The sequence below is a fragment of the Xyrauchen texanus genome, chromosome 17 (genome assembly GCF_025860055.1).
Source record: "Xyrauchen texanus isolate HMW12.3.18 chromosome 17, RBS_HiC_50CHRs, whole genome shotgun sequence".
Lineage (NCBI taxonomy): Eukaryota > Metazoa > Chordata > Actinopteri > Cypriniformes > Catostomidae > Xyrauchen > Xyrauchen texanus.
This window is the reverse complement of record NC_068292.1, coordinates 2,031,119-2,045,740: the sequence shown is the minus strand read 5'-3', so window position 1 is coordinate 2,045,740 and position 14,622 is coordinate 2,031,119. Positions and strand designations below refer to the sequence as shown.

The window sequence follows — 14,622 nt, the reverse complement described above, 5'->3', positions numbered from 1 at the left end:
ATAAACTAACATTAAACAAGATTAATAAATGCTGTAAAATGATATCGTTCAGTGTTCATTCGTGGTAGCTGCTTCTTTGACCAATCTTAACAAATAGAACCTTATGAAGTGTTGACAAAATATTTGATAATAACTTACTCTACTATGCAATTAAACAACAACGTATACTTCTTAAAAGAGAAGTTGTTTATGCATATCCATATATTGTATTAATATAAATTGGCCCCAAATGATATTTGGACACTCTAAACACACTTACAACAAATGTATGAATGTCAATGCATATAACAAAATATCAAACCAAGTGGCATTTATTTTAAAAAGCAAGCACACTTCATCAAACATAAAAAGATACATAACCTAAATATGGCTTCAGCAATAACACATTTTTATTTTTAACTAAATGTTGCAAAGTAAAAAAAAATTCAAACATAAAAATGTAACTTTTGGCAGTCTCTTCATGATTTAAATGGGGGCACTATGCTTCCATACAATATAAAGCAATGGTTCACAACTGGTTGGTCAAGGCCACTGATCTATAATACTGACATTAGCAGTCTCATTGGTGATCATGATTTCAAGCTTGATCAGACTTCCTAGTGCCATCTAATGGACGTCTGACGAGCGGTCTGTATGCTGGAATTAACATAACAGAGATGTGGTCTGAGTAGCTGAGGTGGGGGGCGGGGCTCCGCCCGGTACGCGCCTGGGATGTTTGTGTAAACAAGATGAAGCGCTTTCTCCCCTCTCCAAAGTCCACATACTGATGGAATTTAGGGAGCACTGTCTTGAGATTCGCATGGTTGAAATCTCCGGTGACAATAAACAGTGCGTCAGGGTGAGCGTTCTGACTTGACTTGACTAGAAAGTGTAATTGAGCTTGAAATCATGATCGTGCCAAAAGACTGCAATGGCAAGATATACAGTGAAAAAGGAGTAATATTTTGGTCTGTTTTCACCCACACCTATCATATTACTTCTAAAGACATGGATTAAACCACTTGAGTCATATGAATTCCTTTTATGCTACCTTTATGTGCTTTTTGTTGATTCAAAGACTTTACATTCTCTCCTATAGAACAAAAACCATTACGGCAGTGCAGTTAGCAACATTTCGAGTCAGGACTAAGATTGTGCCATACATTTACAGGCCTCATTCTGTGAGATTAAAAAGGTTTGGTATTGGAAGGCTTATTGTGTTCAGTGCCACTCTCTTGAGTGGGTATAATGACTTTTGTTGTTGACTGACTGTCATCTGTGGGTGGTGATGTGGTGGTATCACATGCCAGCAGACTGTCAGTTTCATTTACATTCTCCTGTGCAGTCTGAGTGGCTGTAGTTGATGCTGGTTGAATTTCACCTTTGTGTAGTTTTATGATGATAAAATATATCATAGCAAGTAAAACAGCAAAAAGAACTGAGATTATGACAACAAGACTTATGATGATCCGATGATAAATGATCAGAGCTTCTTCCGCATTGGAGTTACACTCTGTATGGTTTCCTTCTGGACTAGACTGTTTCTCTGTGTGAATCAAAGAGAGAACTGGGATTATACACTGTTGTTGTTTTTTTGTTTTTTTAGAGCTGAAAACACAAAGTGACCCAGACCTCATTACTAATATGCATATTTAAGCTGAACTTCAGTGTATCATACAGGGTTGCAAACGTTTAGCTACGCAAATAAAGGACGCCTGAGTATTTGGAGCACTTCACTACATGAGGATGAGGGTCTCCCTAAAGTGAGGAAGAGGTCGGGCATTTTCTGCTTATAAACGGGACTCAATGCCTTCAAAAATACGGGACAGTTGGCAACTTTGTAAAAATAATAAAAACCTGTCAGAAAATGTCTTTGTCATAACAATTTGGGTTAATATAAGACCAAGATTTTGTTTTACATTTTGACATTATTTTCAGAACACATCAACACATTTTACAGCCCAATTCTCATTACTGCAACGCGTCATATTCCCATTTCCATAACAGTCTTTTTTCTGTATTACAGTGAAGAAAATGCTGTTGTACAGTGATTTTTAAAAATGAAAACCTACGAATATTGTACCAAGGGAGTACTCCTATGATGTATAAAAACCATATCAATTCCTTCTCATTGCAGTAATGAGAATTTCATAAAGACCTTTTTTTTTCACTGAGAACCGGGAAGTAAAATGTAACTCATGTAAATAATGTCACAATATGTGACATTTATATATGTTTCTTTTGATTTCGGAGTAAAATAGGTCCAGTACATTTTCTTGACAGGTTTTGTGAGAATCACCCATATTCTTGCGCACCGTGATGAGGAACGCCTAATGACTAGATTTTCATTTTCATTGACTTGATTTCAATTCGAACACTGGTTGTATGTAATTTACACATGTTCACAACATATTAAATATATGACCATATAATGCAAGTTAAAACAAGATTTGTACCAACTTTTCCAGTCTTACCATTCACATATAACATATAGGTGTGTGGGTATCCTTTAGTAGTTTCATCATTGACAAAGCAGCGGTAAAGTCCGGCATCTGTCTTGCGAACGCCAGTCACAGTCAAAGAGAGGTCACCGTTTTTGAAGCAGTCATCTTCCAGTGATACTCTACTTTCAAAGCCTTTGCCATGGACTATGAAACCATTAATCGTGCAGTGCAGAACTCTTTCATCATCATGCAACCATGTCACATCCTTTGCATCGTTCGCATAACACCGAAGGGTGATGATTTCTGACTCGGCTACTGTAATGTTTAGAGCAGCTATGGGGAAAACATAAAAAAACAAGTTATAATTCAAAATCGGGCAATATTTACACTAGCATATGCACAGCAGCTCTCTTATGCAAGTCAGATACAGTTGTGACTTACGCAAAATGTCCAATTGTCCAACAAAATGTTTAGTCCCATCACAGATGCACTCATAGGTCCCCAGGTCACTGTATTTTGCTGAGATGAGAACCAAGCCTTTTATGTTGTCTGTGAATGTAAATTTTTCTTGGAAACCTTCTTCAATAGCGCATGTCTGTTTATGGCACTTGCCAATAGTTGCCTCTGTGATGAAGGTCTTTCTCCATTCAGCATTCTCACAGCTGCTGGTATTACAGGAGAAAAACACTTGCTGGTCTAATGTCGAAGTAACAATACGCTGGGAGAACATGCCTGAAAAACAATCCAAAGAAGACACTGTCAGTTTTACACTCTTGTTATTAGCATACCGATATGTTTTTCTTTTATGAATTTTGTGCTAACAGCAACAACACATTAGCTCTCATTCATGAAACTTCCATAAATATATGAGTAAATTGGGTGTGATTTATGCATAAAATGGACCTTCCCAAAAAAGTTCCTCCGGATTCACAAACACAATGTACACCCCAGATTTGTTTGTTAAATGTGTGTATGTTACTGATTTCCAAACATTTGTATGTGCGCATTGATTCATAATCCACGTCCATGAAAACGCCACATAAGGAAGGCACAAGACTCGCTAGTAAATGCTTTTAATATCAAGCTGGAACAGTAATGAAATCGTTTTTATGAATCAAGTGCATTAACATTGTAAATTTTTTATTTAGCAAACACAATAGCATCTCAAAGAAAGTGAGGACCCTGTTAAAAGGACTAGCATAAGCTGGTTGGCTGGTTTTAGCTGGTCGGTCTGGTTTTAAAGGGGTTTTGAAAACTTTTTTAGTTGGTCAGGCTGGTCTTAGCAAGTCTCCCAACCTGACCAGCTGAGTGTTCAAACCCCCTCTGAAAAAAGGCCAATTGACCAGCATGTCTAGGCTGGGAGACCAGCTAAAACCAGCCTACTAGCTTAGGCTGGATTTAGCTGGTGTTTTTCAGCAGGGGAGGTTACTGTCATCGCATATTTTTGCTGTCATTGAAGGCTCTTTCGTAAATTAAACAGTCCATGACGTCAATAAAAATGGATTGATAGATTTTGTGTAAAAAAATGTTTTAAAAAAATAAATTTTTTTTAAAGTAAAACAACTAACCTCTTTCTAATTAATGTTATTTATTATGATTAATTTCACTCATTCAATTTTAATGAATTTTTTTAATTTCTTATTTAATTTAACTTCCATCAAAATGTAGTCATAACAGTTAACGCAATAAGTTTTGAGTTCTCTCGCAACAATTTTGCGTTCCCTCACAGCAGTTTTGTGTTTCCTGGCAAAACGTTTTGGATTACCTCGCAATAAGTTTTGCATTCTCTCGCAACAATTTTGCGTTTCCTCGCAATAAGTTTTGGATTCCCTCGCAATAAGTTTTGCGTTCTCTCGCAATACATTTTCTTTCCCTCTCATTAAGTTTTGCGCTCCCTCACAACAGTTTGCGTTCCCTCGCAATAAGTTTTGGATTCCCTCGCAATCATTTTTTGATTCCCTCGCAATAAGTTTTGCGTTCCCTCACAGCAGTTTTGCGTTTCCTCGCAATAAGTTTTAGGTTCCCTCACAACAGTTTTGCGTTCCCTTGCAATAAGTTTTGGCTTCCCTCGCAATAAGTTTTGCGTTCCCTCGCAATAGTTTTCTGTTCCCTCGCAATAGTTTTGGGTTCCCTCGCAATACATCTTCGTTCCCTCTCATTAAGTTTTGCGTTCCCTCACAACAGTTTGCGTTCCCTCGCAATAAGTTTTGGCTTCCCTCGCAATAAGTTTTGCGTTCCCTCGCAATAGTTTTGTGATCCCTCGCAATAGTTTTGGGTTCCCTCGCAATAAGTTTTGCGTTCCCTCGCAATAGTTTTGTGATCCCTCGCAATAGTTTTGGGTTCCCTCGCAATAAGTTTTGCGTTCCCTCGCAATAAGTTTTGCGTTCTCTCACAACAGTTTTGCGTTCCCTCACAGCAGTTTTGCGTTTCCTCACAACAGTTTGCGTTCCCTTGCAATAAGTTTTAGGTTCCCTCGCAATAAGTTTTCCATTCTCTCACAACAGTTTTGTGTTTCCTCACAACAGTTTTGGGTTCCCTCGCAATAAGTTTTGTATTACTCACAACAGTTTTGGGTTCCCGCGCAATAGGTTTTGGGTTCCCTCATAATAGTTTTGTGTTTCCTCGCTAACAGTTTTGGGTTCTCTCGCTAATAAGTTTTGGATTCCCTCAGCAATAAGTTTTACGTTCCCTCATAATAGTTTTGGGTTCCAGCGCAATAGTTTTGCGTTCCCTCACAATAGTTTTGTGATCCCTCTCATTAAGTTTTGCATTCCCTCACAACAGTTTGTGTTCCCTCACTAATAAGTTCTGGCTTCCCTCGCAATAAGTTTTGCGTTCCCTCATAATACATTTTCGTTCCCTCTCATTAAGTTTTGCGCTCCCTCACAACAGTTTGCATTCCCTCGTAATAAGTTTTGGGTTCCCTCGTAATAAGTTTTGGATTCCCTCATAATAAGTTTTGCGTTCTCTCATAACAGTTTTGCGTTCCCTCACAGCAGTTTTGCGTTTCCTCGCAATAAGTTTTAGGTTCCCTCACAACAGTTTTAGGTTCCCTCGCAATAAGTTTTGTATTACTCACAACAGTTTTGGGTTCCCGCGCAATAAGTTTTGGGTTCCCTCGCAATAGTTTTGTGTTTCCTTGCAACAGTTTTGGGTTCCCTCGCAATAAGTTTTGGCTTCCCTCGCAATAAGTTTTGCGTTCCCTCGCAATAGTTTTCTGTTCCCTCGCAATAGTTTTGGGTTCCCTCGCAATACGTCTTCGTTCCCTCTCATTAAGTTTTGCGTTCCCTCACAACAGTTTGCGTTCCCTCGCAATAAGTTTTGGCTTCCCTCGCAATAAGTTTTGCGTTCCCTCGCAATAGTTTTGTGATCCCTCGCAATAGTTTTGGGTTCCCTCGCAATAAGTTTTGCGTTCCCTCGCAATAGTTTTGTGATCCCTCGCAATAGTTTTGGGTTCCCTCGCAATAAGTTTTGCGTTCTCTCACAACAGTTTTGCGTTCCCTCACAGCAGTTTTGCGTTTCCTCACAACAGTTTGCGTTCCCTTGCAATAAGTTTTAGGTTCCCTCGCAATAAGTTTTCCATTCTCTCACAACAGTTTTGTGTTTCCTCACAACAGTTTTGGGTTCCCTCGCAATAAGTTTTGTATTACTCACAACAGTTTTGGGTTCCCGCGCAATAGGTTTTGGGTTCCCTCGCAATAGTTTTGTGTTTCCTCGCAACAGTTTTGGGTTCCCTCGCAATAAGTTTTGGATTCCCTCGCAATAAGTTTTGCGTTCCCTCGCAATAGTTTTGGGTTCCCGCGCAATAGTTTTGCGTTCCCTCACAATAGTTTTGTGATCCCTCTCATTAAGTTTTGCATTCCCTCACAACAGTTTGTGTTCCCTCGCAATAAGTTCTGGCTTCCCTCGCAATAAGTTTTGCGTTCCCTCGCAATACATTTTCGTTCCCTCTCATTAAGTTTTGCGCTCCCTCACAACAGTTTGCATTCCCTCGCAATAAGTTTTGGGTTCCCTCGCAATAAGTTTTGGATTCCCTCGCAATAAGTTTTGCGTTCTCTCGCAACAGTTTTGCGTTCCCTCACAGCAGTTTTGCGTTTCCTCGCAATAAGTTTTAGGTTCCCTCACAACAGTTTTAGGTTCCCTCGCAATAAGTTTTGTATTACTCACAACAGTTTTGGGTTCCCGCGCAATAAGTTTTGGGTTCCCTCGCAATAGTTTTGTGTTTCCTCGCAACAGTTTTGAGTTCCCTCGCAATAAGTTTTGGATTCCCTCGCAATAAGTTTTGCGTTCCCTCGCAATAGTTTTGGGTTCCCTCGCAATAGTTTTGGGTTCCCTCGCAATACGTTTTCATTCCCTCTCATTAAGTTTTGCGTTCCTTCACAACAGTTTGTGTTCCCTCACAACAGTTTGCGTTCCCTCGCAATACGTTTTGCATTCCCTCGCAATAGTTTTCCGTTCTCTCGCAACAGTTTTGTGTTTCCTCACAACAGTTTTGGGTTCTCTCGCAATAAGTTTTGGGTTCCCTCGCAATAAGTTTTGCATTACTCACAACAGTTTTGGGTTCCCGCGCAATAGTTTTGGCTTCCTTCGCAATAGTTTTGTGTTTCCTCGCAACAGTTTTGGGTTCCCTCGCAATAAGTTTTGCATTACTCAAAGCAGTTTTGGGTTCCCTCGCAATAGGTTTTGGGTTCCCTCGCAATACATTTTGGCTTCCCTCGCAATAAGTTTTGGCTTCCCTCGCAATACGTTTTGCATTCCCTCTCATTAAGTTTTGCGTTACCTCACAACAGTTTTGCGTTCCCTCGCAATAGGTTTTCCGTTACTTCGCAATAAGTTTTGGGTTCCCTCTCAATAAGTTTTGTGTTCCCACACAACAGTTTTTCATTCCCTCACAACAGTTTTACATTCCCTCACAACAGTTTTGCATTTCCTTGCAATAAGTTTTGCGTGCTCTCGCAACAGTTTTTCATTCCCTCACAACAGTTTTAGGTTCCCTCGCAATAAGTTTTCCGTTCTCTCGCAACAGTTTTGTGTTTCCTCACAACAGTTTTGGGTTCCCTCGCAATAAGTTTTGGGTTCCCTCGCAATAAGTTTTGCATTACTCACAACAGTTTTGGGTTCCAGCGCAATAGGTTTTGGGTTCCTTCGCAATAAGTTTTGGGTTCCCTCGCAATAAGTTTTGCATTCCCTCTCATTAAGTTTTGCGTTACCTCACAACAGTTTTTAGTTCCCTCGCAATAGGTTTTCGTTCCCCCGCAATAGTTTTGCGTTCCCTCGCAATAGTTTTGCATTCCCTCGCGATGGTTTTGTGGTCCCTACTTTTTAAACACCTCAATTTTAAACATTCTCTTAATTGTTTTAGACCATTTTTTTTTTCTCGCTTACATACCATTGTTTGTAGTAAAACCATAATAACCACAAAATTATGATTTTTATTTCCATTGTTTTCATTTTCTGTATTATTACTATGGTTTTACTATGAATATCAAGGTTAAAATATAGTTACTGTAGTAAAACCATGATACATTTATTGTGAGGGCATGCAAAACTATTTCAGAAAAAAAAATCCCGTCCTGGATAGGGTTGCAACAAATTTCCGTCAGTGCTTAATTTGGTTGCACCAACTGCTTTTAAGCAAGACTTAACTAGTAGGTCGTAAACTCTCCGTAAAGTGATGCGTAGTCGCATAATATGACATTTACCTTTATTGACCCAATAAGCAGCCTTCAAATTTGTACAAAGAAGTGTTAAAAAGCATATGCATTTCAGGTTGATTTATTACAGTTCAAGTTCAAACTTCGTTTGCTCACATAAGCAGCTGTCAGCTGTAATAAATTTAGATAAAATCGTATTTTATCGAAATTACACAATGATGATTAATCGACTTTATAGACATTACAGTTCTTATCGTCTGTTAATGCTGATCTTCTGTAAAGCTGCTTTGAAACGATGTGTGTTGTGAAAGGCGCTATACAAATAAAATTGACTTGACTTGACTTGACTTAATAAATTATATTCCCATTGAAATACAATACGTAATAAAAGTAGATTTAATAAATAGTATATTTATAATAATGTAAATAACATTATTCAGAAACTTTGGCTAAAATTAATAGACAATTAATAAAAATGATTATAAATAAATACTAATACAACAAGCTGGAAAAATGTATATTTATTCATTTTAATATCCTATATATTTTGTATGTGATGAAACTTGACACTTGGTGATGCACCCCGTGCACATTTAAATCGGTTTCATGCTGAAGTATTCTCTGAAGGATATTCTCTCTCATAAACAAGTGTAAATATCAACATCATATATCTAAAGGACTACAGTCTGTCACGCAAAACATTAAAACATCATTAAATGAGTCTGCTTTTTCATTCCAACCATTACTCCTGGTCAGAGGCTTCCGTAAATATTTAGTTCATACGTAGGGTTAAATCCTACCTAAATTTAATGGTTCAACGATCAAATATTTAGTAGTTTAGTCAATTGTGACTTGGTGCACATTTAAACCAAAACTATGTTAAATTGTAACGTACATATGGCTGGTGCAACCTGCCCCTGACATCTCACAGGTCATAAACTGGCAGCTACAATGACCAGTACATGTTAAACACAACTTTCATCTGAAACAGTGAGGAGAAAACTATGAGACATGTTAAAGTTTCAGTTGACGCAAAGTTTCAAAGAAAAACCCACATCTGACACTGGCAAATAAGAATAAAAGGTAGAACTTACAGATTGAGTGGTAAATGACTACAAATAAGTATAATGGATGGATGAATTGAATAAGAATATCTTAATGAACTGACTGTCTAAAGAAGCATTGCTGAAAGTGGAGGATTCGTGAATGAACAAAGTTTGAAGAATACAACATTTCATTAAATAGAAAGTCATTTATAACATTATAAATGTCTTTACTGCAATTCTTGATCAACTTAACAACAGCCTTGATTAGTGCAATTATAATTTCATTTCAAAAACAAACTTTTGAATGGTAGTGTTTATAAATACATACTGTGTATAAGAAGTGGCTTACCTTTTATGTTTAAGCAAAATAAAAGCATTACAAGGGCACATTTCATGGCGATGCACTGAAACATAAATCAAGAAATGTTGTTATATTTCGAGCCAGTCACTCTGCTCAGCTTCAAATACAGTCAAACTATGATCAAAATGCAATGCTTGGTTTATTTCATGCATGGTGGCCACACTCCTCCTGGGTAGTTTGAGACTGCAAGATGAAATATATATATATATATATATATATATATATATATATATATATATATATATATATATATATATATATATATATATCTTCCTGGTCATGTGACCTGATGATGACGTCACACCGCATGTAATATATATATACAAACACTTATTAACACATCTCACATGACTTGGATTTTGGAAAAAGAATATATTTGCAATATGTATTTTTAGTGAATATTAACTATTAAATATAAAAAAAACCGATCAACTTCCTTTGGCCTTGAACTTATGTTAACAGCATGCCTACCTTAATTAAACATGGCTATGGGATTGCACTACCCACTAGTCCACATCTAGTGACCATAACTTGAAGATTGAATGATGCCTGACATGGGATCTGAACCCATTATCTTGATGTTGTCAAGACCCTGCTCTACCCACTGAACTAAAGCACTTACTCCAAAGAAACTGGAAGGCTTAAGTCTGGTTTATACTCGCCGCGTCCGCGAGTTTGCACGCAACACAAACGATGTCATTGCAGCATTGGCGGAAGTGCGCTTTGACATCAGTTCGTGTGGTGGTGTGCCTCCCATTTTTTGTAACTGACCGAACAGTGTGCGCGGAGCTGCATTAAAAAATTAACGACTTGTGTGAGGCAACTTTGGATAATAGGTACATTTACATGTACTCATAATGCGATTAAAGTAATACTGCAATTAAACTGTAGTTCAGGTAAACAGAATATTATTATTATGCTTATAATCAGAGTAAAGGTAATTGCAGTAAGTTATGTGGAGTACTCCTATTTTAATTACTTTATAGGCCTACTGGCATGTAAAAAACAAGTGAAAGCGGAACTAATATTGCCAACATCCAACAAATTTAAAAGGAAGGAAAATATAATACATCTATATCAAATGTTAATATAATATAATGCATTGCTAAATGAAATATAATAAAATAATTAATAAAAATAATACATTTAAATGGTGACAAACTAACCAATATTCTTTAGGACTATCTTAATCGCAGTTCAAATCGCAATCGCAATATTTTTAGAAATAATCGCAATATGACTTTTTGTCCATTCTCCAAAGCGTGCAGCCCTAATTACAATGTTATAACACCATTATATCCTAGGGAATAAGCCATTTATAGCATACATATTTTTGTACCATATATTTGTACTTCACTTGTTGGATAATATTAACTTTCTTCTAGATAAAGCAACACATGTTTTTATAGCCACAGAGTAATCTGTTTTTTTTACCAGCCTTTGTCCGTTTCACACTTTAGACACTTTCTAAATTTGCCTGCCGAATGTCTTAACGAACGTCCAACATAAAAACAACTTTACCGCAGTAAAATTATATAGAAATGTCCAAAGCACAGTGGCAGACCAGTGAGCCGCAAAAGAAAGTCTAAAATAACAATAAGTCGTAATTAATTATTCAGATTGAGCATTAAGATCAAAGGCAAACGGGTGCGCTCACATTCCTCGCAGCTCACCGCAGAATACTGGCCGTCAGAAGGTCCCAGAAATGAACGGCTTCGTTGATTCATACAAAAGGACGTAAACGTTATCTAAAACCTCTTATTTGAATCCGTTAGACTCGTGCAAATAAATAGGTGTGATGCGAGTTTCTAGTAGAGGCCTGTCTCTCGAAGCGGGTTACAGAGGTTATCCAAGACACCAGAGCAGAGACGGGACACTATGAAAATAAATGGGAATGCCGAACAGTCAATGTGTAAAGGAAGTCCCGTCCTAAAGGTAAAAGAGCCAATCGACTTTTAGATACAGACATCGCCTGTCAATCAACTCGATGACATGAATGCGTATTAGCTAAACGCGCCGGGTAATTTTCGATTTTTAGCGTAATCTGTGGTAAAGAAGCTCAATGCATGATGATGCCAGTGTTGTCATATTTTACAGCATATTTTAAGTATGTTCTATGATCGTAATCTTGACCAACCTTGTTTTTGAAGATTTCGGTCTTCCTCATTCAAGTTGTTCGGAACTGAATGGTGCGTTCAGACCAGAGGCGTCGACAGCGTCAAATCGACCGGAAGTCATTCATTTACTATGGCAGCCAGCGTCTCTGGGTGGCGAGAAGCGGCGCGTCCGTGGCCGGCGAGTCTTGACGTGCGTTCAGACCAGAAGAGGCGAGCGCGTCAAAATTCAAAATTCGCTCTGGCTGCCCTGCCAACAACGCTATCGAAGATTCGTGGTGCTCTGACGTAGTTGAAAAGGGTGGCAACGTTGCTTCGTTTTGTGAACTATATTTAAAGGGGCTGCAAAACATCCAGACATGTCGACCGGTATCTTTTTGCTGACCTAACACAAGAAGCGTATATCCTCATTAAATCTTTTAAATGTGAAAGTAAGAAATCGATTGATGCCAGAAATTAATCAAAATGATGGTTGTTTGTTACCAAAATAAAAAAAAAGTACATATGTAACAATAACTGTCCTGGTTGTTTCGTGCAATGGGTCAAATCAGTGTTTTGAGCTAATGAAAATTAGCATGTAATATATTATATAGATCATAATATCAACTTCATCAACTCACCTGGCACACCAACAATTTCAGACACCTTTGTCCATGCATCGTTTTTTTTAAATGTATTTTCCTGTAAGCAAACAGGGACGGATCGTATATTATGGGAAAACCCGCCACGGCAATAACTGGTATCTCCATTTTGTCTTCAGAACTATTATGGTGGGAACCAAAGTTTACACTGTATCTAGACTTTGCCATATCGGAGCACTTCTATATTCCAATAGGTTGCCGCCGAACCGCGTCAAAGCTCATTACCATAATGTTGCCTGCATTTGAGCTTTCCTCTTTTCTACTCCCCCTCCTCTCCTCTCCTCCTCTTCCAGTCTCCTCTCTTAACTTCCTCTACCTTCCCCTCTCTTCTAATATCCTCATCTCCTTTCCTATCCTCTCCTCTACCCTCCCCTCTCCACTTCTCTCCTCTCATTATTATTTCTCTCTGTCTCTGCTCAGGGTGCATCCTTCAGTCTGGTGGTGAAGTTTGCAGAAACAGAAAAGGAGAGAGGTCTTCGGCACATGCAGCAGATGGCTTTTAAATACAAAATTATTTAAAAAAACAAAGAAAAGTTAATGTGACTAGGGCTGTGAGATCACACTAAAATCATGATTTGAGCATATGCAATTTCTAAACCTCAGGAAGCTGCACATTTTTTTTTTAATCATAATTTTATGATGTTTGATCTGCTATTCTGACTAGTGCACAATGACAAGATGTGGCTTTTTAGCCCTGCAAAAGGGAATTTTATTGCGAACTTGCACAGTTAAAAAATATACTGTATATTATGTTGCTTAAATGTGTCATCTGTTTCCCTGCTTGTTAATATCAGACACTGAATAATATCCATGAATTTCTTGAGGGGTGGCGCTTCACTGCTATCCAGGACGCATTCAGGATGGATTAGCATTTATATCTCAAATGTGATGTAGTCACGTGCATTTTTGTCTATCTTCGAGTGTGTTTTTTTGTGTTCTGATCACAAAACGTTATAGACCACGTTTACATCTGTATTTGGCACTGACTACCTGTGATCGGATCACCCAAAACGCATCTTAATACCAGGTGTAAAAGAGGTCAGTAACACTGCATACAGCCCTAGTAGGTCTGTTCTGATAAAGTCATGGACAGCTGGGAAAAAACAAAGCTCAATAATAAAATGCAACTAAGCACATAATGTGCATTTAGGATGGCAAAATAAATAGACTTTAAAGGGAAGAGAAACCGTTGGACGTTCAATCAAACTCTACGGTATCTGTTACAAAGTCATCTGTCACTTGCTAGAAGCTAGCTAAACTTGGCAGATACGGACACGGAAAGGGTGCATGACATGCCCTCATCCTCAAATACCATGAGAAATCTATGCAAAGTAAAAGAAAATAAGACCCAGTCTACATTAAATATTGGTTATGGCTTTGGTATTATGTCAGGTTGCCACATGATGTCCAATGTAAAATCAGCCCTGAAGCAAAACAAGTTGAGAACTATTTCTTTACACAATGCATCTTATATTTCTGCATCGAGTTATATTGATGTTTATATTCATAATTTTTAATCAATCATATGTTGAAAATCTAAAATAACTCTTTCCTCTCTGTGTCTCTTTCTTAGCTGGTCCAGCAGCTGGCACAGTCTGCCTACTTGTCACCCATTGCAACAGCTGCGGTGGTGTAGATGCAACAGATGGCAGCGCTCAATGCGAATGGCATTATTGCCACACCCATCACTCCAATCACATCTTCTTCTGGTAATAACCCACCCTTGTCAAACCAGCAGCACTTTAATTACAGTAAAATTGCATTGCTTCAGGAAATGAGGTCCGAATGCAATGATAATACAGCTGTTACGGCTGTGGGAAGCAGGACAAGGCAGACGGGAGGTAGGATCCAAATGCGGCTTTATTGTTACACAAGAATAGACAAACTCAGGAACAAAGCAAAAATCCACAAGGGGAAAAGGAAACCAAAATACTGGGTTGAACACAGAAGGGGTGCAGGCATCGAACATCCACGGAGGACAGGGTAAACCTGAAATGACAGACAGCAGGGTACATGGACAGCAGGGTAACCTTGGACGGATGAACAACGAGAGCGGGGAGAATCAACAAGGAACACACGAATGAACGAAAATGAAGCGTCAGACAGGGACATGAAACGCCAACGAACGACAAAGGGAAGGGGAAACAGCGGGGTTTAAATAAAGAGACACGGTAATGACAAAACAACAGACAGGTGCGGACAATAATGCAGAGAAGGGCCGGGAAAGACGGGAAGTGTAGTTTACACACACGGACAGTGAGACTTAGGGCGGACAACAAGGAAAACGTGACATGGAACGGGATCGGTGACGGGTGAAACGGAAAACACGGAGCAGACAACAAGGAAACGTGACATAAACGTGACTAGTGAGACAGAAAACAGG

The 14,622-nt window shown here is 38.6% G+C and overlaps 1 protein-coding gene across 3 annotated transcripts; it reads right to left on the bottom strand.

Annotated features, from left to right (window-relative positions):
* Positions 1–310: 310 nt before the first annotated feature.
* On the bottom strand, positions 311–11,870 carry LOC127658229 (uncharacterized). 3 transcript variants are annotated; one of them, XM_052147409.1, is made up of 5 exons: positions 11,622–11,870; positions 9,473–9,527; positions 2,865–3,155; positions 2,454–2,756; positions 311–1,525 (listed from the first exon to the last, which is right to left on the bottom strand). In XM_052147409.1, the coding sequence occupies exons 1-5, from the start codon at positions 11,649–11,651 to the stop codon at positions 1,167–1,169; spliced, it is 1,038 nt and encodes a 345-aa protein (XP_052003369.1). In that variant the 5' UTR covers positions 11,652–11,870; the 3' UTR covers positions 311–1,166. The 3 variants fall into 3 exon arrangements, with proteins under 3 accessions (XP_052003369.1, XP_052003370.1, XP_052003367.1); XM_052147410.1 differs by lacking the exon at positions 11,622–11,870 and adding an exon at positions 11,142–11,367; XM_052147407.1 differs by lacking the exon at positions 11,622–11,870 and adding an exon at positions 11,158–11,367.
* Between the last annotated feature and the right edge of the window lie 2,752 nt (positions 11,871–14,622).